This window comes from Felis catus, chromosome B4 (assembly GCF_018350175.1).
Source record: "Felis catus isolate Fca126 chromosome B4, F.catus_Fca126_mat1.0, whole genome shotgun sequence".
Classification (NCBI taxonomy): Eukaryota; Metazoa; Chordata; class Mammalia; order Carnivora; family Felidae; genus Felis; species Felis catus.
Window position 1 is genome coordinate 43,733,573 of NC_058374.1, and position 25,456 is coordinate 43,759,028.

General features: G+C 40.3%; 2 protein-coding genes and 1 long non-coding RNA gene across 3 annotated transcripts in view; 1 reads left to right on the forward strand and 2 right to left on the reverse strand.

Annotated features, from left to right (window-relative positions):
- The window catches only part of LOC101080718 (PZP alpha-2-macroglobulin like), a 50,852-nt gene extending 47,556 nt beyond the window's left edge, over positions 1-3,296 (reverse strand). Inside the window, exon 1 of the mRNA XM_045061347.1 lies at positions 3,080-3,296. Coding sequence (XP_044917282.1) covers positions 3,080-3,165 — 86 coding nt within the window. The 5' untranslated portion in view covers positions 3,166-3,296. The remainder of the gene's footprint in view (positions 1-3,079) is intronic.
- On the forward strand, positions 1,266-15,188 carry LOC109501444. The gene is made up of 3 exons (XR_002159498.2): positions 1,266-1,357; positions 3,532-3,623; positions 14,522-15,188. It is a non-coding gene; the product is annotated as an uncharacterized LOC109501444 (long non-coding RNA).
- A 2,219-nt stretch (positions 15,189-17,407) lies between these two features.
- LOC101080976 (pregnancy zone protein-like) overlaps positions 17,408-25,456 on the reverse strand; it is a 49,209-nt gene continuing 41,160 nt past the window's right edge. Inside the window, exons 24-36 of the mRNA XM_019834473.3 lie at positions 25,245-25,421; positions 24,868-24,955; positions 24,062-24,218; positions 23,602-23,676; positions 23,130-23,313; positions 22,493-22,716; positions 21,440-21,658; positions 21,156-21,286; positions 20,691-20,781; positions 19,939-20,007; positions 19,504-19,606; positions 19,082-19,123; positions 17,408-18,178 (exon numbers count right to left, since the gene is read on the reverse strand). Of these exons, the coding sequence (XP_019690032.3) occupies positions 18,156-18,178; positions 19,082-19,123; positions 19,504-19,606; positions 19,939-20,007; positions 20,691-20,781; positions 21,156-21,286; positions 21,440-21,658; positions 22,493-22,716; positions 23,130-23,313; positions 23,602-23,676; positions 24,062-24,218; positions 24,868-24,955; positions 25,245-25,421 (1,583 nt within the window). The 3' untranslated portion in view covers positions 17,408-18,155. The remainder of the gene's footprint in view (positions 18,179-19,081; positions 19,124-19,503; positions 19,607-19,938; positions 20,008-20,690; positions 20,782-21,155; positions 21,287-21,439; positions 21,659-22,492; positions 22,717-23,129; positions 23,314-23,601; positions 23,677-24,061; positions 24,219-24,867; positions 24,956-25,244; positions 25,422-25,456) is intronic.

Below are 25,456 nucleotides of genomic sequence, written 5' to 3' on the forward strand. Positions count from 1 at the left end.
GCTCTTCAATAATTAAAATCTCATACACAGATTCAGTACAATCCTTATCAAAACCCCAATGACATTTGTGCGGAAATAGAAAAATCTCCACATATCCTCTCTTTTAATAAACTTCAAGGGCAAATCACTCCAAATTACCAACAAACACTTATAATTAAACTATGAAGTAATATATTGAACATTGCACATCGGGAGCTACGATTCAGACACACAGAGGATCCAACGCTTAAAACAGAATGGCTTTGGCTCAGGTCATGATCTCACGGTTCCCAAGTTTGAGCCCCACGTCAAGCTCTGTGCTGACAACTCAGAGCCTGGAGCCTGCTTCAGATTCTGTCTCCCTCTCTCTTTGCCTCTTCCCACTCACACCCTGTCTGTCTGTCTCTGTCTCTCAAAAATCAAAATAAACATTAAAAAAAAATAGATTGACATTGAGGGAAGGTTGGGGGGGGACGGGTTAAATAGGTGATGGGTGTTAAGGAGGTCACTTCTTGTGATGAGCATTGGTGTTGTATGTAAGTGATGAATCACTGAATTCCACAACTGAAACTATTTTACTGTATGCTAACTAACTGAAATGTAAACAAAAACTTAAAAAAATTCATTAAAATCTCAGGTGTTTTTACTGGATAAGTGCTAAAGTTTTGTTCTAAAGTAAAGAAGCTCAGAGCAGTTAAATAACCTGTCCATAATCATTCAGATGGTACCTCTCATTGAATCCCTTTCTGGCATCTGGGTAGTTTTTGACCTGAATAATCTACTCTGAACTATATATGTGTGTGTGTGTGTGTGTGTGTGTGTGTGTATATATATATATATATATATATATATATATATATATATAATGTAAATCACATTTACCAAAAATGTGATAACTTATAAAAATTATCAGTTTTTACCTCCTCATCCACACTTTTTTCCCTCCAGTTCTTTGATGTTCATAGGAAAGAAGGCATGAGTGTATAATAACTTATTCAATATACTGTTTTTGTTCTTGTTAGTTATAAGCCTGTTTGATATCATAATTTAAAAAGTAATTCCATATAGACCAGATATTTCAAACAACTATTTCATAAAGGCTTGTGAGCATTCATTTAACAGATATTGAAATTGGGACCCATCCAGGTTGAGTAATTTGCCCAAGATTTCCTCTGTAAGTGAGCAATTAAACCCTTAAAATATTACCTAATCGTGAATGTTGGCATTTTAAATATTTGCCTTTGTAGGAGTGACTGAATTTTGCAAATATTAAACAGAGGACCTTTAGTTTTCTCTTTTCGTCATGTTCCCCTGAAACCTCCATGACTCTGAAGCTTACTGACCCAAGGCAAAGGAGAACAGTCACCCGGGCTTTTGGGTAATGTCTCTCATTTATCGCATCGAGGGCTAATAAGGTTGGGGTGACGCAGAATGTCTTCTACATAGACGATACCTCTTCTGTTTATGACAACTAGGCCATGAGGCTTGTTGTTCTTTACCAAATGGTGGATGGGATGTAAAGCAACAGTTTTCAGTGGGCAGAGTCATCCTGCGTTGTGTTGGACTGAAAACACAGACCGCTTAACATTTCCGACCCCAATAAATGCCCCTTGCTTCATCCATCCAGCCTCCACGCAGAAATCTGAACAGCCCCCCCCCGCCCGGCCATATTTCCAGATGCTCTCTGGGTGGAATGCAGTGGGAGGTGGTACCATATGGCTGGTGGTACCATCCATAGTTGGAGATGAGGTAGAGGAGTGATGGGAGAGAAACGTACGCTGACCAGTTACTGGGAGATTGTACGCTGAAGGGATTTGAAGAAGAAAGGAAAGTGAGTTGGCCAGCATTCTGACCTTTGATGCCTCTGCACGTTTAGGACTCTGGAGGCTGCCATGATCAACCTGGAATGTAGCTACGTCAGTCAGGAGGGGAGTAGGTAGGGGTCTGAACTTCAAACGGGAGAGGTGACTCTGCAGTACAGGTTGTATTGGAACAGCCGAGGGATTGGAGGAAGGATGCTGTGGCAAGTTCGGGGTTCTATAGGATAAAAAAAGAGCTGAGGTGGATCAGAGTCAGCCAGAGAGGGCTTCTGGGACTTCTGGGTCAAGGAAGCAAGCTGAGACAAACCAGCTGGCTGAAGACTCAAGTGATGAATGCTGGCAGGTAAGGAGAGGCTAGGTTAGCAATGGCCGAGGAAGAACGAAAACTCTCAGGTTTCAGACTCTGAGCCTTTTTCTCCACCAGGAAGGAATGGAGATCACAAGCTTCTAGATACTATGCGGAGGCCGTATCTAGTATCTAGATACTATTGGGGAGGAACTGGGGAGAGGTGGAAGAGAAGCTTTGCAGTTATTGGATTCCACCGACTTTACAACCGACTAGTTTTAAATGACTCCTTGCCCCTCTCCCTGACTGATTCGTCACTGGGGTCTCTTGCTGAGGACTCAGTAAGTTATTGGAAAAACAGAAGAAAAAGAAAAAGGACCTGTGCTCCCTCTGCATGTGTGATCCACAATATGAATTAAATGGCACCCCACTGTACATTTTAACTCTTTTTGTTGTTTTCTTTTTTTAATGTTTATTTTTGAGAGAGGGAGAGACAGAGTGTGAGTGGGGGGGAGGGGCAGAGAGAGAGCTAGGCACAGAATCTGAAGCAGGCTCCAGGTTCTGAACTGTCAGCACAGAGGTCCATGCAGGGCTCGAACTCATGAGCCGTGAGATCGTCACCTGAGCTGAAGTCGGACGCTTAACTGACTGAGCCACCCAGGTGCCCCAACACTTTAACTGTGTTTATAGTCAACACTTTCCGTCCTAAAGAATGACTCTGGGAAGGTGGGATCTGAGGTTTCAGTGTCTGACCAAATCACCCCTTCTCGTGACTACTTACCCTATTTATGACTGTGATGACCCAATGAGAAAAATTAAAAGGGTCCGACAAATGAAAGGACAAAAATAATCAGTTATGAGTAATCTCTTATGACTGGAAGGTAGCCTAAGAAATGGAAGGGTAGCATTTAATGGGAAGGTCAAAGCAAAGATATAAAGAAGAGACAGAGATAAAGAACGGACTCTTGAGGAGGGGACTCTAAGAGAGACTCACGGTTCTGCAGAGTCTGAAGCATTGGTAGAAAGTAGGACAAGGAGAAGTAGCGGGAAACGTGAACGAGGAGGTCTGCCTTTCTCCATAGTGAGGGACAAAGCGCAGGGACTGTATCGTGCCCAACTCCCTGCCTTCAGCCTGGTCCCTTGAGACGTCTTAAATTTACCAGGCTTTCTGTGGCTGCTATTTGCAAACAAGCTCCACCCCAAGGCTTCCAAATAGCACTCAGAGTTGGGCAGAGCTTCCCTAAAAAAGGTCATTGCTCTCAGTGATTGCCTCATTACCCTCAAGGCTAACCTCTGACCGGCTCTGAGGCATTTCCAGAGGATGAAATTCATATGTAATTGGCATGAACTTTCTTTTTACTTTGAAGGCAGAGCTCCTGGTGAGAGACTAGTTCTAAACCATTCATCCATGTTATACATAGAGTAAATCAGTTTATTTTGTTTCAGCGCAGCACTTTTTGGTCATCGCCAACCAAATTTTATGTTGCCACTTGCCCCGCGATAGAATCAAGATCGTCTCCATCTCCCTGACACCACAAGTAATGCTTTGATAAGTAGATTTTTTATTTTTTTTATTATGAAATTTATTGTCAAACTGGTTTCCATACAACACCCAGTGCTCATCCCAACAGGTGCCCTCCTCCATGCCCATCACCCGCTTTCCCCTCCCTCCTACCCCCCCCATCAACATTCAGTTTATTCTCAGTTTTTAAGAGTCTCTTATGCTTTGGCTCCCTCCCTCTCTAACCTCTTTTTTTTTTTTTCCTTCCCCTCCCCCATGGTCTTCTGTTACGTTTCTCAGGATCCACATAAGAGTGAAAACATGGTATCTTTCTCCGTATGACTTATTTCACTTAGCATAACACTCTCCAGTTCCATCCACGTTGTTACAAAAGGCCATATTTCCTTCTTTCTCATTGCCAGGTAGTATTCCACTGTGTATATGGAAAGAGCCTAAATGTCCATCAACTGATGAATGGATAAGTGTCTTTTTAACGTGTTTCCTTAGACACTTAGGCGAAACTTTTTGGAGGATGCACGCACAGAGGAGGGATTGCTCGATCTGCCACGTGTACTTAACTGACTAAATACTGCCAGATTACTCCCCAGAATGGTTGTAACACACTGTGATTCCACCAGCTAGTGCATAAGGATTTTCATAATCTCAAACTTCTGCCAACAGCTGGTCTTTACATTTTGCCAAATAAATGGGTAGGCAGTGATATTGCATCATTGTTTGAATTTGTGTTTATCTGACTAACAATGACTTCAAGGGTTTGTTTTGTTTTTTAACTATGGCTATACTTTGTAAATTGCCTGTTCATTTCCTTTTTCTCATATTTATTTTTTTGATTTTTTAAAAAAAATGTTTATTTTTGAGAGCGAGTAAGAGAGCAAGCATGGGCACGCGGCAGAGAGAGAGAGGGAGACAGAGGATCTGAAGCAGGCTCCACGCTGAGAGGTGAGAGCAGAGAGCCAGGTGCGGGCTCCAACGCACAAACCATGAGATCATGACCCGAGCCAAAGTCAGATGCTTAACCTACTGAGCCACTCAGGCGTCCCCCACCCCCTTTCTCATTTTGAAAAATTATAGTTGCTATCCCCGTCTTGTTGATTTTGCTGGAATTTCTCGTGTAAATCTACATACCAATTCCTTGTCAGTTTTAGACATTATAAACATTTTTGTTCATTTGCTCATCTATAACTCTGTCCATAGTATCCTCTATTTCTTAATGTTTCACTGATCAACTTCAGCTTCTTTTCCTTGTGATTTATGCTTTTGCAGTTTGGTTTAAGATATTTCCTCCCAGCCCCAATTTGACTTTTCTGTTAATTTTATAGTTTGACTTTTCACAAGTGTTTCGGCAAGCTAACTGTATTCTCACTATGTATATGGTATTCTTTGCAGATCCCCAAGTTATGTTTTTAACCTTTAATTTTCCTAGCCCCTTCTACTAACAACTTTATTTATTTATTCCTTTTTTAAAGAATTTTTTTATGTTTATTTATTTTTGAGAGAGAGACAGAGACAGAGACAGAGCAAAAGCAGGGGAGGGGCAGAGAGAGAGGGAGACACAGAATCTCAAGTGGGCTCCAAGCTCTGAGCTGTCAGCACAGAGCCGGATGTGGGGCTCAAACCCACAAACTGTGGGACCATGACCTGAGCTGAAGTCGGACACTTAACCGACTGAGCCACCCAGGCGCCCCATTTTTATTTATTTATTCTTAAGTAGGCTTTGTGCCCAGAGTGAAGCCCAATGTGGGGCTGGAATTCACGACCTTGAGATCAAGAGCTGAACTGAGATCAAGAGTCAGAAGCTTAACCCACTGAGCCACCCAGGTGTCCATAACAATCTTTTTAAACCCCAGTGACTTGTGGTGCCACTTGTAAGGTCTTTTAAAGTCTCATATCTGCATAGATCTATCTCTGAACTCTGTGTTTCCGACCGCTGGTCTTTTTGTTCATGCTTGCACCAGTAATCTCCCCCACATACATGTAGTGAGCTTACTCATTTCTTGTTTTCTTTTTCTTTTTATCTTTCAGAGGGAGACAGAGAGGGAGTGAGAGGGAGAGGGAGAGGGAGAGAGAGGGAAGGAGGGAGAGAGGGAGAAAGAGAGAGAAGGAGAGAGAGGAAGAAACAGAAAGAGAGAGGGAGGGAGAGAGAGGGGAGAGAGGGGAGGGGGAGGGGAAGAAAGAGAAAGAAAGAGAAAGGGAGACGGAGAGAGGGGGAGCTTATTCATTTGATATTTTGTTGTTGTTTTTCCCTGTAGTCTCTGTCAGTTGCTGAGAGGGGAAGGTGATACTTGTTTTGCATTGCAATTTATTTCCACTTATGCTCGTATAATTTTAATGGCTGCGTCTTGACTCCTGCAGTTTGCGTGATATGTTTAATACCTATCTTCAGCAATGCCAGTGGGTTCTGCACCACGAGGCTATTAGGGTGTCCCATTGACAGCAGTCACCTGTGGGTGACTTTTCCCAACACCTTCTGAAGGGCTTCGTAGCAAGAGTGCCACCAGCCCAGCACCCTCCCTTGTCACCTGGTTTAAAGCCTGAGTGAACTTCTCTATCATCCGGGGGCCAGGTTTGCTCCCTCTCCAACAATGGTTACTACTCAGCATTGAGGAGTTCCTTCTTTGTTTTTTGTCGTGTGTGTGCGTGTGTGTGTGTGTGTGTGTGTGTGTTTTGTTTTTGTCTTTTTTTTTTTAGTTTATTTATTTATTTTGATTATTTTGAGAGAGAGAGTGCATGGGAGGTGGGGAAGGGCAGAGAGAGAAAGAGAGAGAGAGAGAGAGAGAGAGAGAGAGAGAGAGAGAATCCAAAGCAGTCTCCTCACCAGTAGTGCAGAGTCCGATGCGGGGTTCAAACTCACGAACTGTGAGATCGTGACCTGAGCGGAAACCAAGAGTAGGAAGGACGCTTAACCAACTGAACCACCCAGGCACCCCGGGAATTCCTTCTCTGGCTGTACTTTAGATCTGTCTTTTCCTTGGTGCGCTATTTCAGCCCATGGATAGGGGCTCCACAGTGTCTGCTCCATAGGCCTACTATTCCTGTATTTTTTAGAGTTCTTTTTATTCTGTATTAAATAATTTCTTATTATCCCAACCCTCTGTTTTTGCTTATAATACTTTAATTTTTTTTTAACATTTGTTTATTTTGGAGAGACAGAGAGAGGCAGAGCACAAGTGGGGAAGGGGCAGAGAGAGAGGGAGACACAGAACCCGAAGCAGGCTCCAGGCTCTGAGCTGTCAGCACAGAGCCCGACGCGGGGCTCAAACTCCCGAAACCGTGAGATTATGACCTGAGCCGAAACCAAGAGTCAGATGTATAGTTGACTGACCCACCCAGGGCCCCAACTTTCATATCTTTTATAGCATACTCTGGTTTATTTCTCTGTTTTGCTTGCAAACTTTTTCTTGAGTAGTTTTCAGGGTAGGGCTCTTATCTAGCAAAACTTCCCAGGCTGTACACACCTACAAAGATTTTTATGTTCTCTCATTTGAGTCACGATTTTTATGGGCATAAAATTCATGATGTGAAGTTTTTCCTTAGTGGTTTAACCTGTTATCCCATTGTATTCTTGTGTCCAGTGTTGTTGAGAACCTGTACCTAGTCTTTTTCTCCTGAACGATTTAGAATTTTTCTTTATCTTATATATTTTAAAAGCTTAGTATGTGTCCAGGTTTTTTTTTTTTTATCTCTTTTGTGTAATTATTTACTTTTTTTTGATGCTGGGAAATTTATTTTCATTATTCATGTTTTTTTTCCTTTTCCTTTTTACTTTCGTCTCATGAAGTTGAAGATGTAAATGTTCAGACTTTTACTTCAATCTTTCGTATTACTTAGCTTTCCGTTTACTTTTTCTATGTGTTTAAACGTTCCTGCTGCTTTCTTGCAAAATTCCTCAACTTCACCTTCAAGCTCATTATTTTTTTGCTTCAGTTCTACACATCAGGATAGTAATCTCAGAAATTTCAAATACTACGTAGTCATATCTAATATTTCCACGTTTTTGGTGTTATGATTTCTTGTGTTTAATTTACATTTTGTATACCTTTTATTGTCTACTTCATTAGGCTTATTTTATATTGGTATTTCATTCTGATAATTTTTCTTCAGATAATATATGTTGATCAGTTTGTTGTGTTTCTTTAAAGTTTTTTTTAATGTTTATTTCAGAGAGAGAGAGAGAGAGAGAGAGAGAGAGAGAATGTGAGCAGGGGAGGGGCAGAGAGAGAGAGGGAGACACAGAATCTGAAGTGCGCTAGACAGGCCCATGTGGGGCTTAAACCCATGAACCCTGAGATCAAGACCTGAGCGGAAGTTGGACGCTTACCCGACTGAGCCACCCAGGCGCCCCTGTTGTGTTTCTTTTATAGGACTTGAACAGCTGAAATTTATTGTTATTTTGGCTGTGAGCCCATTATAAATGGGATACTTCGTCTCGCATCATATATTGGGGAAGAGCCAAGGATCAGATCCTGTGTGTGATCTGGAGAGTGAGTGTAAAGTTTGGGGAGAGAAAGAGTCCTGGGAGGAAATCCCCAGTCATCAAGGACCACCATTGATCACTTTTACTTGTTACATTTTGTAAAAATTTAATTTAATTTTTTTAAAAATTTAAACCCAAGTTGGTTAACACATAGTGTAATAATGATACTTTTTACATTTCTATATCTTTAAAGAGACAGCAATGAAAACCGATCCTCTCGGGGCGCCTGGGTGGCTCAGTCACTTAAGCGTCAGTCCCACTTCGGCTCAGGTCAAGATCTCGCCGGTTTGTGAGTTCGAGCCCCGCATGAGGCTCTGCGCTGACAGCTCGGAGCCTGGAGCCTGCTTCGGATTCTGTGTCTCCCTCTCTCTCTGCCCCTCCCCTGCTCACGCTCTGTGTCTCAAAAGTGAATAAACATGAAAGAAAGAAAAGAAAAGGAAGGAAGGAAGAAAGAAAAAGAAAGAAAAGAGATCATCTCCCTGGGGCTCTGAGGGTTCACAGGGGGACAAACCGGGAAAGCAAATGCCGGAGGCGGCTGGTTATTCCACATCTGATTTCATCTACTCTTTGCACTTGCAGAGCTTTTCGGTGAACAGGATTTCACTCTAGGCTTTTGCTGCCGATTTCTGTGAAGGGATAATGACCATCGCAAACCAACTTGAAAGAAAAGCAAGGGCAGCATTTAAATAACTTTTTCAATTTATCAAGTCAGGCCGTTTCCAGCTTCCTTTCTCGTTGATTACCAACCCCCCTCCCTCCCGCCCCCCTGCCAGTTCCTCAACAGTTCCGGAGTGCATGCATTTCTCCAGGTTTTTCTGATACTTTGTTGGTTCCTAAAACCCATGTTTCTCTTTTGCTTATATTGTTTCTCCCGGGTTGTTTGGAAGGAGGAAGAAACAGCCTGCGCTAGTGTTTCATCGTGTCGGAAATAAGGGTTGACTCCCCTCGGTGCTTTCTGTCCTTTAACGTGGTTTCGATATTTTGTGTCCCTTTATTATTCTCTTCTGCCTTGGGAGTGATTTCCGCCCATCTTACTGTAAAGTTGTTCGTTTCATTTTATTTCTGTCAGAGCTACGGCTTCAACCATTAGCTGATTTCTTTTGTATTTCCATGAGTTCATTTCGTGTTTCTTGAGTTATTTATAGCTGGTTTCTTTTCACATCAGCCACGTTTTCCTTGCCTGTTTCCTATTCCTTGTTTTTACAACTCCAAACTTTGAAACGTTGTAAAAAGGATATGTGTGGCCATAGAAAATTGTATTATATGGTTCTTGAGCGCTTTATTAGCCAGTGAAAATGCGAGATACAGAAGATACCTTAATGATCTCTCTTGCCCGTTGTTTTTCCGTATATAGGGCTAAAAGTCATAATCAGGGATGGTTTTGACTATTGTGGGAACATAATAAACGCAATTATGCAGAGTAATGAGCTGCGTGTTTGTTTTCCGAGGGAAAAAAGAGAATATTTTTTTGTTTTAAAATGTCTGGTTCTTGGGGCGCCTGGGTGGCTCAGTCCGTTAAGCGTCGACTTCAGCCAGCTCAGGTCATGATCCCGCAGTTCATGAGTTCGAACCCCCGTGTCCGACTCTGTGCTGACGGCTCAGAGCCCGGAGCCTGCTTCAGATTCTGTGTCTCCCTCTCTCTCTGCCCCTCCCCTGCTTGTACTCTGTCTCTGTCTCTCTCTGTCTCTCAAAAATAAATAAAACATCAAAAAAAAAAAAATGCCTGGTTCTTTCATAATGTGAAATAGAACAGTGAAAGAAAAAAAATCTCAATGAATGTAGAATAACGTCTGTAGGAAATGATTTTTTTCACCCTGATTTATAACATTGAATCTGGAAAAAAGCAACGTAACTTTTTCCATAGCTGGCACATTTTTTTGTAAATTTTTTATTTACACGTAACTCGCGTAACACAAAAGTCACCATTTTCCAATGTACAGTTAAATGATATTCGTGGTGTTAGGCAATCATTGCCACTATCTAATTATCGAAGATTCCATTACCCCCAAAAGAAATGTTGGACCTGTTCCCAATTTTTTACTCCTCAGTGTCTGACAACCACTAATCTATTTTCTGTCTCTATGGATTTGTCTGGACATTTCAAATAAATAAATGGAATAATGCCTTATGTGGCTTTTTGTGTCTGGCTTCTTAGCACGGTATTTTCAAGGTTCATCCGTGCTGCGGTATATATCAGTATCGTTTCATATGGATGAAAGATACTCTATTGTACAGCTGTACCTTCTTTTATTTATTCATCCATCAGTTGATAAGACATTTGGGTCACTTCCACTTTTTAGCTGTTATGAATAATTCTCTGAACAGCTGTGTAAACGTTTTTGTGCAAATATATGTTTTCAATTGCCTCTGGTATGTAAGTAGGAGTAGAATTGCTGGGTCACATGGGAACTCTCTGTTTAACATTTTGGGGAACCGCAGAATTGTTTCCCAGACAGCTGCATGCGGCTTTTTGCCTTGTCTCTTTGATAAACGAGGCTTCCGTTTTCTCCACATCTTTGCCAACACTTGTCATTCTCTGTTTTGTTGTTGTCGTTTTTTTTTTTTTTTTATTATACCCATTCTACTAGGCGTGAAGAGGTATCGCATGGTGGTTTTGATTTGCATTTCCCTAATAACTAATGATGCTGAGCATATTTTCACGAGCTTATTGATTGTTTGCATATCTTCTTTAGAGATGTTTCTACTTAACTTCTTTATCGTAGTTTAATTTGATAAAATAAATTAAATAAATCGTAGTTTAATTTGTTTTCTTACAGATGAGTTGTAAGAAGTTTTTATGTGTTCAGGATCCTAGACCCAGTTTTGAAAATAGTTTTGAAATAGAGAATTTCAAAAGTCTTTCTTCTTTGTTCTTCTCTTTCGATATTGCTTTGGCTAATCTGAGTTTCTTGCATCTCCAAATGAATTTCAGGGTCAACCTGTCCATTTGTTAAAGAAAAGCAGTTATAATTTTGGTGGGGATTGCACTGAATCTACAGATCAGTTTGGGGGATAGTGCCATCTTAATATCAATAAATTAGTAAAATACAATTTATATGTTAATATTTTATTACTGTATACAATATATTTTATATTAATATTTAAGTCTTTCAATTCATGAACATTTGATATTTTGGAGTTCCTTCCTCCACCATTTTTGCTGATGTTCTTCTTACCTCAAGTTTGATGGCTTTATTAGTTTTTAAAAACTTGTAAAACATTTACTGCAAAATTTTATATCAATGCAAAACTAAAATTAGGCTTTCTCTGTTAATGGTATAGTGGTCCTAGAAATTAAGTCGTGATTTTTTATTTGGAATATAGTAGGCATTATTCTAAATATTGTGTTTTTAATGAATATAAGAAAAGTTATTTTTATTTCTTTTTATGCTATATCTAACCCTCAATTTAGTAGATTCTGTTTTCAACAATGGTTGAGACTATTACTTATTTTCTGTTGCAACGTGTCTAGATAGCAGTTATTCAGTGTTGCACCGGAATATTTTTTTCTGCTTTGTGTTGACTTTGCAATCATGTTATCTTTCTTCTTCTATGTTAATTTGAAAATATTTTCACTTTGATTAGGTAATAAGTAATAATGTATTCTTTCCCCTATTTAATCTAGTTTCCCCTATTTAATCAATCTGGCCACTTTCTTTTGCTTGCCTCAGATAGCATCCTGATTTTAAAAGGAAATTATAAAGTCAGGATATTTTTCATTGTCTTTATTAATTAGCTTAGCAGTGTTGTTGTAAGACCTACTTGAGAAGAATGATCAAATTGGAAGATATCCTCAGCCTTCTCTAGGTTAAATGTGCACAGGCAAAATGTCAATATAAATGTTTCAGAAATTGTAGCTTTTATGTGAAGATACTGGAGATTTGTCAATGTCTTCATTGTCCGTGTATATTCTCACTTTTATGAAAACATCGAGCAAACCTGTGTGAAATAGCTATGTGAAGTATGCCTATGAGAAATTTTCTCTCCTTCACTATGACATTATAAGTTACTGTAAGAAACTAACTAATCTCACCATCAAACAGTTGTCTGCTGCTTGATGCTTGCCGAATGCTTCTGGAAAGTTCTCTACTAGATACTATGGACATTGGTACTTCCAAGAACAGACTCTTGGATTCAGTTTTCTAAGCTGTTCTTCCTTAGACAACTTGCAGACTGTCCTAATGGATCAGGCAAGATTTCTGGGACTCTTTTCAGTTTAGAAACAAATATACTCCAGGAGAGAACAATGCTTGACTTAAGGTCAAGCAGAATGAGAATTACTAGGATTGACTAAACCAAAGAGGGAAATTAAAATGTGGTTATCTCCTTGGAATATGGTAGGTAGGTATTAGTTTAATGTTGTATTTTATTTATTTATTTTTTTTATTTTTAAAATTTTTTTTTCAACGTTTATTTTTGGGACAGAGAGAGACAGAGCATGAACGGGCGAGGGGCAGACAGAGAGGGAGACACAGAATCGGAAACAAGCTCCAGGCTCTGAGCCATCAGCCCAGAGCCTGACGCGGGGCTCGAACTCACGGACCGCGAGATCGTGACCTGGCTGAAGTCGGACGCTTAACCGACTGCGCCACCCAGGCGCCCCTTAATGTTGTATTTTAAACAAATATAAGAAAAGTTTTTTTTCTCACTCTTTTTACCTTATACCTAACCCCTAATTTAGTAGATTTTATTTCCGTGGATGGAAACAAAACATTTAAAGATGATAGCTGATTCCCACTGATACCCTTAGAATTCAAACACATACTTTGACTGAATCTTTATACTTTGCATGGCAAGCATTGATTGCACAGTTTAATAAGAATTTGCTGTTTTCTTTTAACGTGGATATAGTTGGACAGGTTGATTGTGTAATCAAGTCATACTTGGAGCAATAATATTTGAAAATAATTCTCATTTAATCAGACATGATACGTTCGCTATTGAGAAATACCAGTGGTGCCTACAAAGTCCTCTCGTGAAACTGACCTGGTACCTGACTTATAGGGCTTCAATCTCACAAGAATAAATAAGATCATTCCCTGGCAAGCCAAAGATCTTGGAATTTGGGGGACTTTTAGGTGAGAGGAATTCATCTAACGTTGTAGGTACTATAGGTGAAATAATAAGTCATGGAGGTTTTTAAAAGTCTAAGCCAAGATTCCTTATGAAAGCCGCTGGACAGAAGTTACTTATGTGGCCTTAATAGCTGTTTAATACTGAAGGCTCAAGATTTTCAGACAAACCCAAGGAGGCCTACATGGCTCATTAACCCTCCCGGGCACTTGTGAAAACAATGAGTACAAACCTAATAAGATGGCCACTTTTTTTTTTTTTTTTTTAATCAAGAATAATTTTATAGAGGGGAGACCGTCAGAAAAACTACCAGAAACTCAGCAGTAAGGCAAAAAAAGGGGAGTAGCACATTCTTTCTATATAACTTGGGGTCAAGGACCACTTAAAGATTATCCAGGGGCATATGCTTAGTTCATTTCGTTATTTACTACAAATGAAAGGCTCTAGACTCAGTGAGGTTACTTGTTGATTTTTGTTAGGAACACACGCAAATAACTTCTGCCCAGTGGAACAGATAACCCCTAAGATTTTATGGCTTATTGTGCATTATTTAGTTTTGTACGTAACTCATCATTCTTCTCCTGACGGTTTTTTACAACTTGTAAGTTTCCTAGCTTTTTGGACTTGTTATAACATTTTACTGGTTGCTTAATTAATAGGTTAAATAAGATCTCAGACACTGTGGTCAGTTTATGGTTGCCTCAGAATATAAGTTACAAGTATATGAATATATACTTTCTTTTTGAAAGTTACACTTTGACAGTTTGTAAAGTAAAGAGACAGCAGAGTTAAAAATATCCATCTATGAGTCCCAGTATAAATTAGGGCTTCAAATTATAAATTATATAAAAATTATAACTATATAAATTATAAAAAAATTTCCAGAGAGGGTGCTGTTTTATTTTACACAAATTGGGAAGAGCATTCCTTTTTATTTTTAATCTTTTCTTTTTCGACAGCTGATAATCAAGAGGCAGTTTAATTTTATATTCGGCTGCTCACTGTCTTTGAAGAGAGAACCTTTAGGCCAAATGAGAGCTAAGCCTGCTGAGGATGAAAGTCTTTTGTGTGGCTTAGATATTAACAGAGTTTGGGTAATCAAAGATCATTTACTGAACATGACAAGTTTCATTTTGTCAGGTTAAGTACACATTACATCTTGGTACAGAGTTTTTCAGGCGAAGCTGTGTTCAACCATAACGTGAATCCTTGTGCATTTAGTGGCTTGAGTGTTCTTTAATGTTATCTCATGAATTCGGATTCCTCAATGTTATAAGAAAAATGCCTGAGGGAATTAAGTGAAACGCATAAGGATATTTTGCACACTATTAACCCTTTAAATAACAGTGACTTCTTTATATTTTTAGAATCACGAAGAAGAAAGGTCTACAACAGTACTTCTGTGTTGTATTAAGAACCAATCGAATATTTCTTGAGGGAGTGTACCAGAACCGATTAAAACCTGCCAGCATTTTCACCCAAATGTGCCTTGAAGTCAAGTAATATGAATGACCCATGGGTTCCTTTATTTTTATTTCGGATCATTTTGTTTTCCTTATGACCACAGGAGAAATCTACAAGAACTTCCTCCTGGAGAACTTTAATAACAAGAACCGATTCATCTTTTATGAGAGAAGCTGTCAACATGGCAGAAAGCCAGACGTGAAAAACTAGACCCCGGGACATTACAACAGTTTCCTACAACGGCCGTAACAAACTACCACACACTGGGTGGCTTAAAACAATGGTAATTTGTTCTTTCGTAGTTCTGGAGACTAGAAGTCACAAATCGAGGTGTTGACCGACCCGGGCCATGCACCTTCCAAATGCTTTCGGGGGCAGTCTCTTTCATGCCATTGTCTTAGCTTCATTGGTTGCCAGCAGTCCTGGTATTTGTGTCCCTGCTCCATCACCACGTGGCATTTTTCCTGCAAGTCTGGCATCGTCTTCCCTCTGTGCATGTTTGCCTCTGTATATCGTCACCTTTTCTTATGGAACAACAGTAGTATTGGATAAAGGGTCCGTCCTACCACAGTCTGATCTCCTCTTAATTTCCACCTTTCTTTTTTAATGTATGTTTGTTTGTGTATTTCTTTGAGAGAGAGGGAGCGAGACCGCGAGCAAGCAGGGGAGGAGCAGAGAGAGAGGGAGATACAGAATCTGAGGCAGGCTCCAGGCTCCCAACCGTCAGCGCAGAGTCCCATGTGGCGCTTGAACTCACAAACCGCGAGGTCACGACCTGAGCTCAGACGCTTAACCCCGAATGAGCCACCCCGGTGCTCCTCGTCTTAACTTACATCTAAATTACATCTGCAGATGTATTTCCAGATACAGATATTCCCTATTTCCAGATAAGGTCACATTCACAGGTACCAGGGATTGGGACTTCAACGTATCTTCTTGGGGGGACACAATTCAACCCACAACAGAGATAATGTGTCTTTACCCCTTTGATGATTGCTGACAGCTAGTTTCGCAAGCCAGAGGCGGCGCTAATTTTCCTCTTTGACCTCAGTGAATGCATAAAAGGTACTTTTAAACAAGTTTTAAGGTGTTCGTAAATAAGCCAAATTCCTTGTTCTCCTCATCTACTTGACTTGGGAAAAGTATGAAAATCTTTTCCGTAACACATTTGTGACACATTAAGCAATTCAACTCAGCTTGGGGTGAAATGATCTTTCTAGTGCATTTTCTTTCCTGATGTATTCCAACACCTTTGTGTTACTCCATTTATCTTGCACGTACCCACGTTTGGGAACAGGCTCACTCAGTGACCTGTTCCGTCACACTGTTGTTTTGCTGAGAGCCTACGATATTCACAGCACTGTGTTAAGCGAATAGGCCGCAGGCATGATTAAGATACAGGTTTCGTTTTATTTCTTTCTCTTTCTTTCTTTCTTTTTTATTTAAAAAAAATTTTTTTAACGTTTATTTATTTTTGAGACAGAGAGAGACAGAGGATGAATGGGGGAGGGTCAGAAAGAGAGGGAGACACAGAATCTGAAGCAGGCTCCAGGCTCTGAGCTGTCAGCACAGAGCCCGACGCGGGGCTTGAACTCACGGACTGCGAGATCGTGACCTGAGCCGAAGTCGGCCGCTTAACCGACTGAGCCACCCAGGCGCTCCCAGGTTTCGTTTTCAAAGAGATCTGATTCGGAGATGAGAAGAAAATAACCTTTTAGTTTGTTTTATATGAAGTGTGTAGAAGTGTGGAAGAGAGATATGTGTGCTAAACCATGTGATTAGGCGTGAAGAAGATAGCCTGGCTGTGCACAAATGGCCTGTGTATTTGGACATCAGCAAAAGCTCCTTTCTTCCCTTTGCCAAGGAGGTGAACTCTCAGAATGCAAGTCTGAAATATTCTCTAGCTTTAAAATCTTTCAACGGTTTCTAGTCTTTCATTATCTTGTAATCGTATTTTTTTTAAGTTTATTTATTTTGAGAGAGAGAGAAAGCATGAGCTTGGGGAGGGGAGGGGAGAGAGAGAGAGTGAGAGAGAGAATCCCAAGCAGGCTCTGCACTCTCAGGTGAGCCCCATGCAGGGCTCGAACCTGCGAACTGTGAGATGATGACCCCAGCCAGAGTCAGACTTAACCGACCGAGCCACCCGGGAGCCCCTCGTAATCTTATTCTTGCATTTATCTTTTAATTTGTCTCCATGTATATACATTGTTTTATGCTTTTATTTTTTATTTTTATTTTTTAAAAATATTTATTTTGAGAGAGAGGGAGAGCACAAGCAGAGGAGGAGCAGAGAGACAGAGGAGAAGGAGAATCCCAAGCAGGCTTTACTCTGTCAGTGAAGAGCCTGACATGGGGCTGGGTCTCACAAACCATGAGATCATGACCTGAGCCAAAATCAAGAGTTGGGTGCTTAACAGATTGAGCCGCCCAGGCGTCCTACTTCATGCTTTTAACTTATCACACTATATATATTTATGAAGTCAACCTCTAATTTTAACTTTGTAGTTCAGTCCAAAATCAGAGAGTAAATCAAATTCAGAATTCACTTTCTTGTGAATTGAATAAATGAAGATAAACTGTGTCTGAATAGGGAAGGCTAAATATTGTAAAATGTTGACTTTCAGAATCATTAGAAATCGCTTAATATTCAATGCAATACTAAATAGTACCCAGTAAGACTAGGGAGATAATTAACTTCACAAAGGATTTTAAAGTTTTACCTGGAGTAAATAATAAACAGTATTGCAAAGAAAAGATGCAAACAGAGAAATGAGACGGACCAGCCATAATAGTTATTAAAAGCTGTATTTTATTAAGCTCCACAAATTCAAAAATTTTACTTGTGAAGGAAACACACACAGGATTTCATCAACCCAAAGATCTGTCTAAAGCTAGCCCTTTATAGTCATGCCAATTCTCCCTTGCCTTACCATCCATAACCCCTGGAAACCACTGATTTGTTTTCCATTTCTATCATTTTGTCATTTCAGTGATGTTAGACAAAAGGAAACATGCACTATGACCTTTTGAAATTGGCTGTATTTTCATTCAGCGTAATATTTTTGAGATCCATTCAAATTATTGTGTAAATCAGTAGTTGGTTCCATTTTATTGCTGAGTAGTATTCCACGGCACGAATGCACCACAGTTAATATAACCATTCACCTACTGATGGACATTTTGGATGTTTTCAATATTTGGAAACATTGCTTTCTTTACCCTACCTTCCTGTGGGTTATCTGAACACTTTTTGGAATTCCATTTTGATTTATCTATAGTGTTTTGAGCGCAGCTTTTTGTAGAGCTTAAAAGTGTTTTTAAAAATGTTATGGGGAATAGATACAGATTTCAGAAGGGAAATGTAACATTGATAAAGAACAAAAGAAATTGTAGATGTGTATACGTCATAAATTTATTCCACATACAAATTTTATGTATTCCGATTCCTGTCTCCTGTTTCTCTATATTTTCTGCTGATCAATCTTTGTTCTTCATCGCTAGAGAAGATCATCTGATGAGGTCCACACGTTTCCATTTTTAAGCACTTGTGTGTTCAGATTCTAAACAGTAGAATAAAAGGTAGGAAAATTAGGGAAATTCTGTCATCTACTAAAGGAATAATTTTCATATTTCAATCATAAATATTCAAATGTAGTGAATTTTAATTACTTTCAATGATAGGGATGTTCTTGTCCCCCCCCCCCCCCACGCCCCCCGCCAATTTTATTTTATTTTATTTTTTTGTTTTTTCAACCTTTATTTATTTTTGGGACAGAGAGAGACAGAGCATGAACGGGGGAGGGGCAGAGAGAGAGGGAGACACAGAATCGGAAACAGGCTCCAGGCTCTGAGCCATCAGCCCAGAGCCTGACGCGGGGCTCGAACTCCCAGACCGCGAGATCGTGACCTGGCTGAAGTCGGATGCTTAACCGACTGCGCCACCCAGGCGCCCCCCCCCCCCCGCCAATTTTAGAATGGAAAACTGAAGGTCTCAAAGCAAGTGTTATATTGTCAAAGATGAACACTGTTGACCAGCCTAAGGGAAAATCTTGTAGGTCCTATCTCTTCTGCTGTGCTATATGGATGGTTACAGGGAAAAATTTCTTGACCTTAAATGGTATAAGTGTAGAAACATCCTAAAAATGTCATAGGTGACAAATATATCACCATTGGGGATACAATGTAAACTAAATATTAGATGATTTAGTTTTCATCTGTGGCAAATTCCTGGATTCATCTGCAAACAAGTACTCCCAGATTCAGAAATTATACTTTACATGCATGTTTTTCTTACTGAGAAATTCGATAATACATTTGAAACAGTTTGCTTCATAAATGCCACACCATGGACCTTTATAATATGATAAGGATAGACTCAAGCAACAGCCTTATGCAGACAACAGGTGCTTTTTTTTTTTTTTTCTTTTTCATGTTGGCACTAGATTTTACTGTTTATACTTTACCAGCACTGCAGGGGTCACTGTACTCTTCAATAGTGAATTCCTCTGAAACACAAAATGAGAAGACAGAAAGAGTGAAGACCTCCAGTAAACAGGCATCTGGGCAGTTACTTATAAATAAGCTGTAAACTAAGAACTTCTGTGCTAAACCATGTAGGATTGGTGGAGAGGGGAGGAAGAAGAAGGTGGGCTTGGATACAGAATTCAGGGCCAGGTTTCACAAATGGAAGGTTGTCTTTCTTTGGACACCGGGTAGCCCTCTTCACAGCCCTGCTCTTCTTATTGGAGCTGTACCTATCCAATGACCGCAGACTCACTTCTTCCTCCAGGGAAAGACTGCGCAGTTTTGTTTCAGTTAAGGTGACCCTTTACCAGGTTAGTTAGTTCTTTCTTTTTAAGGCTCAGCTGGTATGAATCCCACTTACCTGTCTCATAATAATCATAGGCTTTTACAGTAGCTGGTTTTAAATTGTTTACTTGGATGTCTTGTTCCACTGAGAAGGAGAAACTCAGGGTCTGATTGGTTAGCTGGAGAGACAGGAAAACCAAATTGGAATCCAAGATTAACTTAGTTGCCAGTTACCATCCTCTCTTCCTACGATATCATCAAATCTTATGGTTACGCTATCCGTCTGTAACAAAACCTTTGGAGAGAATGGCATTTTGGGACTCAGTGACAGATACAGGAAGGACAAAAAAGATGAGTCTGTGGACAGTGAAATGTAGTAAGCTTGAACTTTGTGGACTGGTTCAGCCTCCTTCACCTGGGTGTCTGAAAAACATTATTGTCTAGGATCTGGATTGGTGTGTTGGAACCTCTAGTAGTGTTCCCGGATCTGGCAGAGTCTACAGAATCTCACCTCTTCAAAGTAAATCAGGACATGGTTGGTGCTCACTTCAGTCCTTTGAATCTGAGGCTTTTCTTGGAGCTGTTGATCAAGACCATAAGGCAGATATATGAGATGAGGAAATTCCAGGCTGAGAGTACTTTTCAGGTATTTATGATCCAATGGGCTGCTCGGAAACATCCAAATTGCTAATTGTGATTTCTTCAGGAATATAGTAATATGTATTAAGCCCTTTCTATATTATCCACCATTATTTATACCTCTGTATCTCTGTATCTATTACCTGTCAATCTGTCATCTAACTAATCTATCCATAACATATATATTTTCATAATATATGAGAGAGAATTATCCTTTACATATAAAAAGAAAAAGAGAGAGTATCACATTTCTCTCTCTCTCTCTCTCTCTCTGGCATCTTTTTATATCACATACATGTGTATATATGTGATATATTTTCCCCTTTTAACACACACGATTGGAAGATAATTCAATACCTCTCCACGTATCTAGATGTCTCCGGGCCTGCTGGAGCCTTATTCACCATGTCTAGGACTTACGTCTTATACCTGATACCACATAAGAGGGATGATTCACTATTAAAATGACGTAAGCACACTCTAGGGAAGTAAGTTTGAGGGAGTACACCTCTTGAAAATTGAATCAGTAAAATAAAGTAAAACTGAATCAGTAAAATAAAATTGACAAGCACAAATGTCAGTATTTATCATGACTTTGATATCTGTAAGGGATATAGGGCTTACCTTTTTCACTGATGATTTCACAGGTATGAAGCCTGATATCATCTTCACGTCAACAATGGCCATGTTGGAGCTTGGTCGTTCTCCAGTGTAACTACAAAGTCAAGGCACCGGGAGAAGGCATTCAAACAAAATCCTTTGGAGTTTGTTCAAGACAGAAGTCTCCCCTTCTCTTTTATTTCTGGTGTTTTCTATCCTTAACCACCACGCAGCTTCCCCATCTACTTCATTTGCTTCTGCTATTGTTGTTTGGAAAACCCACCATTATGAACTCACACTCTGCAGGCATGGCAACATCATGTTCTCAATGTTAAGGCTTTTCAGCAAGAGTGAAGAACATTTTCTCGCTAGTAAATATTGCAAGAATTACACATTCACAATGTGTGATCTTGGACAATGGAAGTTCCCCGCACAAGAAAATCAGTCCCTCAATATTCTACGAAAGGTCTTACCTACACAAGGATTTACCTAATGTTGATGTGAATCTGGAGTTTCCTGTGAGCTTCTACGCCATCACAATTCTTGGAGAGAGTATCAACCTTCAGAGCGAAGGGAACTTTCCCTTCTTTCTTGGGCAGGACATTATATCTCAGGGATGTCTAGAACAAATTTAAAAACATCCCTTATCTTTGCACTTTAATAGTCTGTCTCTTCTAGATGATTCATATCTCTTCTTAGCCCACATGCGTTTTTCCATTTGGAGGTTCGTATCTAATTCTTGAGACTTTTCCCTTACGCCCTGGTAGTCTCACCTGGAGGTACACACATCCTGATCCTGACACGGTCGTGCTGTACTCCCCTGGAATCTCTGGCAACCTGATTTCCTGAAGCAACAGGCGATTGGCATCGTGTACTTGGAATTTTTCCGAGAAGGTCTCCGAAGACTTGACAGTGACTACAGCGGCTTTCTCCATTTTACTGAACGTTGCGGCTCCATATTTGGACAGGGCTTGAAGCGCTACCACTGTGTCCTGAAAAGAGATGGGGCAGAAATCACGGGAGGGAAGGTACCAAAATCATACTGGATGTAAATCATATCAACCCTACTCCCTCTCGGAGTTATTTAGTGACAAACGCAGACCTGTTATTAATCATAAACTATTCTATGTACTTGGTGGGGGGGGGACATTAAAAAGTTTCCCCATTCAAGTAATTTACACTCAACACATGGAAATTCGACCCAGATATTTGACATAAAGCAGAGGTTATCTCGATGATTTATAAATTCATATAATAATACATGTGGACACATTCGAAGAAAGGGGAAGAAATCGGAGCTAGATAGTCAGAGGAGACTGTAAAGAATGTTAGACATAAGAGTATGGATGAATCATGAGAAGGATTTATATAGACAGAAGAGGGGCATCAGGGACTACCAGGGTGGGAAGACACAGAAAAAGGAGGGAGCCAATTCCAGAAAAAAGCAAAGGGATCAGCCCAAGCAGATAGGAGTCTTCGTGTTTACTGGGGAGAGGAAATGTTTCGAATAAAATATTAGACGATTCTAGTCTTTGGGTGAAAAAAAGATTTACTTTAACGAGGAAGTAATTTTACGAAATACTGCGTTAAAAAGATTGATCTATTTTACAGTTGGGGGTCCACTAAGGAGAGAAGCTAAGAAAGACTGTACAGAGGGCAGCGCAGTAATGAATATATTAAGACAGGGGGCTGGAACCCTTCTGCTGATGGAGGAATGGAGAAAGTATGAATTAGAAATATTATCCAATTTTCCAACTCCTAGAATATGGTTGTGTCTACATATGTAGTCAGGTATTTATTTTTCTTCCCAGGGTCTCTCCACAGACCTGAGTGGAGGAGAAGCCCCCATTGGGGTTTTGTTGCTTGGTGATCCATTTCACAATACGTGAAGCCACAGACAGATCTTCCGAAGATGGGGTAGGCCGAGCAGTAAGATAGGCAAGGAGCAAGTAAGAGGTCATCTCCACTTCAACAGAAGGAGCCCGGGGTTGATAATAGAGCGACGGAACTTCTTGAACTTTCCCAGGACGCTGCCAGTGGATCGACTCATCTTTGAAAGGGAAAAGAGTATGATCTTCAACTTAAAGAATGACTTTTAAATCTGATTCATGAATATTCATTAGCGATAAAGCTCACGTGGTGAGCCGGCGTAAAAATAGTAATCACCAATCAAGCAACGCTTTGCCAATTTACGTTTCCAGTAAATCACAGTTTTTTTTTTCTTTGTGTCTGTTGTATACTGGTGTGATATTAGAGGTCGGGCTGCAGAGTCTATAATGTGTGAACTGAAAAAATATTCCATGAATTGAAGCGTTGGATCAATGATAATTATTCTTATCATCATTATAATAATATAATGTGCTATATGTGATGTACTATAGTCATGATAGGTTCTCTTCCTTCTTTTGATCACTGGTGATTCCGGAGGTAAATTCTACCTCCTTTCACCGTAGCAGCTCTTACCTTCTTTCACAGCATCTTTGTCCAGTGATTCAAGCAGCTCACTTCGCTTGGCCTGGTTTCCTGCTAGGGCAAAGGCATAGGCCAATAATGCTTTGGTGTAGACAAGATTTCCTTGGGCCTCTGACTCTGAGATGGATCTCCAGGCACTTTCCAGGCAGAATAGAGCGTTGCGGACAACAGGGTGCTAAAACAGATGAAAAAAGATCTTTATCTAGCACAACCAGGCTAATGAACGGTCTCCAGGCTAACACCGGATTAATCGTCTCCATGTGTCACGTAACATCACGGTTCTGACCCGAGAATAATTTCCTCTGCGGCTTCCAAAAGTATCTAGTCTTTTACGTGCCAGTGAAAATATACCAAAATTAAATAACATAAAAACCACGACTCATTGTCCTCAGAGATTCATAATTTCGTGATTTGTATTCCTTATATTTGGGAGACAGGATATCGGGACTGTGCTGGTACATACAGTGACAGGCAGTGGCATCTCCAGCAGAGCAATGGTGATGTAGGCAGAGAGCGTCACTTCGTCGTCTACCCCACCCTGTAAAGATCACAGGCAGAGATACTCAAACATTCCAATATTCATTAGCCGGAGTTGGCTAACTCTACTTTTCCCCTTGCTCACTTTTCACCAGAAAGCATCTTTTCTTGTGCAGTATGATTGATTTTCCCCTCTTTCTCCTCCACCCTAAAATTCTTGAATCAGTTCCAAATCACTCACCCTCACTCTTAGTAACATGCTGGGGCGTTTCGCACACTATTTTAATTCCCTAAAAAACTACTGATTTGTTGTCAGGTTGCAGAAGCTTTTAGAACCTACCGCCCTACCTCAAATCTATGTCACCGAGACTTGAGGAATCAGTAGGAGTATCTTTGTCCCTACATGTGACTATTTCCGGGGACCAGAACAAAATTAATGGCACCACCTTAATAGCATTGTTTAGCAGTGATCCGGAGCGTTGGAAGCAACCATTTTCCTTCTGCTTCTGTGAGAGCCAAGTGAAGGCATCCTTGATGTGCGAGTTCTCCACAAAAATGTACGACCGGGCTTGAGCAAAGGACTTGAGCACAAATGCAGTAAGCCTGTCCAGCACAGAAGAGACAGACATGCGGACCATCTCACGTTCAAAGCTCATTTGGGGCAACAGCATTGAGACTTTGGTCTGCACAACTCAGTGGAAGCAACCCTTGGGGAGTTGGTGGGGACAGGACACGTGCACGCTAAATATTCTTTTGTTTGTGCAGCAACTATCTGAGTTCTTTCTTGCGTCTCTCGACTTAACTGGTTTCTTCAGAGTTGATGAAGAACTCTCCACTTTTTTTTTCACTTTCTTTTTCGTGCAAAATGTTTGCCCGACAACGCTGTCCGTCACCCAAACTGCCATTTCCTAAATGATTCTTTATCACATCACAGTCTCTTTCTGTCCTTTCCCCCCCTTCCTTCCCTTAATACACAGTATAGAAGCTTCTTCTCTTACCATTCACGTTACAGTGCTTCCTGCCTTATATTTCCATTTTGGGGGATCTTTATTTTACTGCTATTTACTCTACTATTGCAACAGGTGAGCGTTCATACATGAATTGGTGAGATCACACGATAGCGATGACAGGCTTGTGGAGTTTTAAAGGATAGCGCATTCCATGAAACAACTCCAGGTATCAGAGAATCAGTATCTCCAGAATTCCCAAATAGAATGAATCCACAGTGAGCATATGGAAATAATTATCTTACCAAGTGTTTCCCTGACTTCTACTATCATAATCCCCAAAGGTGCTGTATGAACCATCTTTGTGCTTGTAATTCAACTGCCTTTGGTACCCTGAAAAGGAAGTATTCGTAGGTTTAGGAAATAGCCGAAACATTGGAGAATTAATCAGTCTTTTCTCAAAACTTGGTTAGGAATCTTAGGAAAACTACTGTGTTATCAAGATATCTCCAAGACTGGATAATGCCATTGCATTTTCTGGAGGTATAGTGGGACATTTGATTGGTTATCGTAGCAACGGTGATTTTTTTAAAATCTTAACCAAGGAGAAACTGATTGGAGTTCAGTGAAAGAGCTATTTAGGGAATCAGTTAAGATTTCTCCTTTCGGGGTAATCTCTCACCACTGACAAGATAGCTGATGGCTTTGGACTTGATATCCTCCGTCAGCTGTCCTGTCTCATTCAGATAGTTCAGAACATAGATGTTAGGGACAAAAAGGACCATATTCTGCTCTCCACAACCATATGGCATCCGGAGAAGATTCTGGAGATTTCGCATTGCAGAACCTAGTATGTCACCTGGGGAATGAGAGACAGAAAAAAAAAAATCCGAG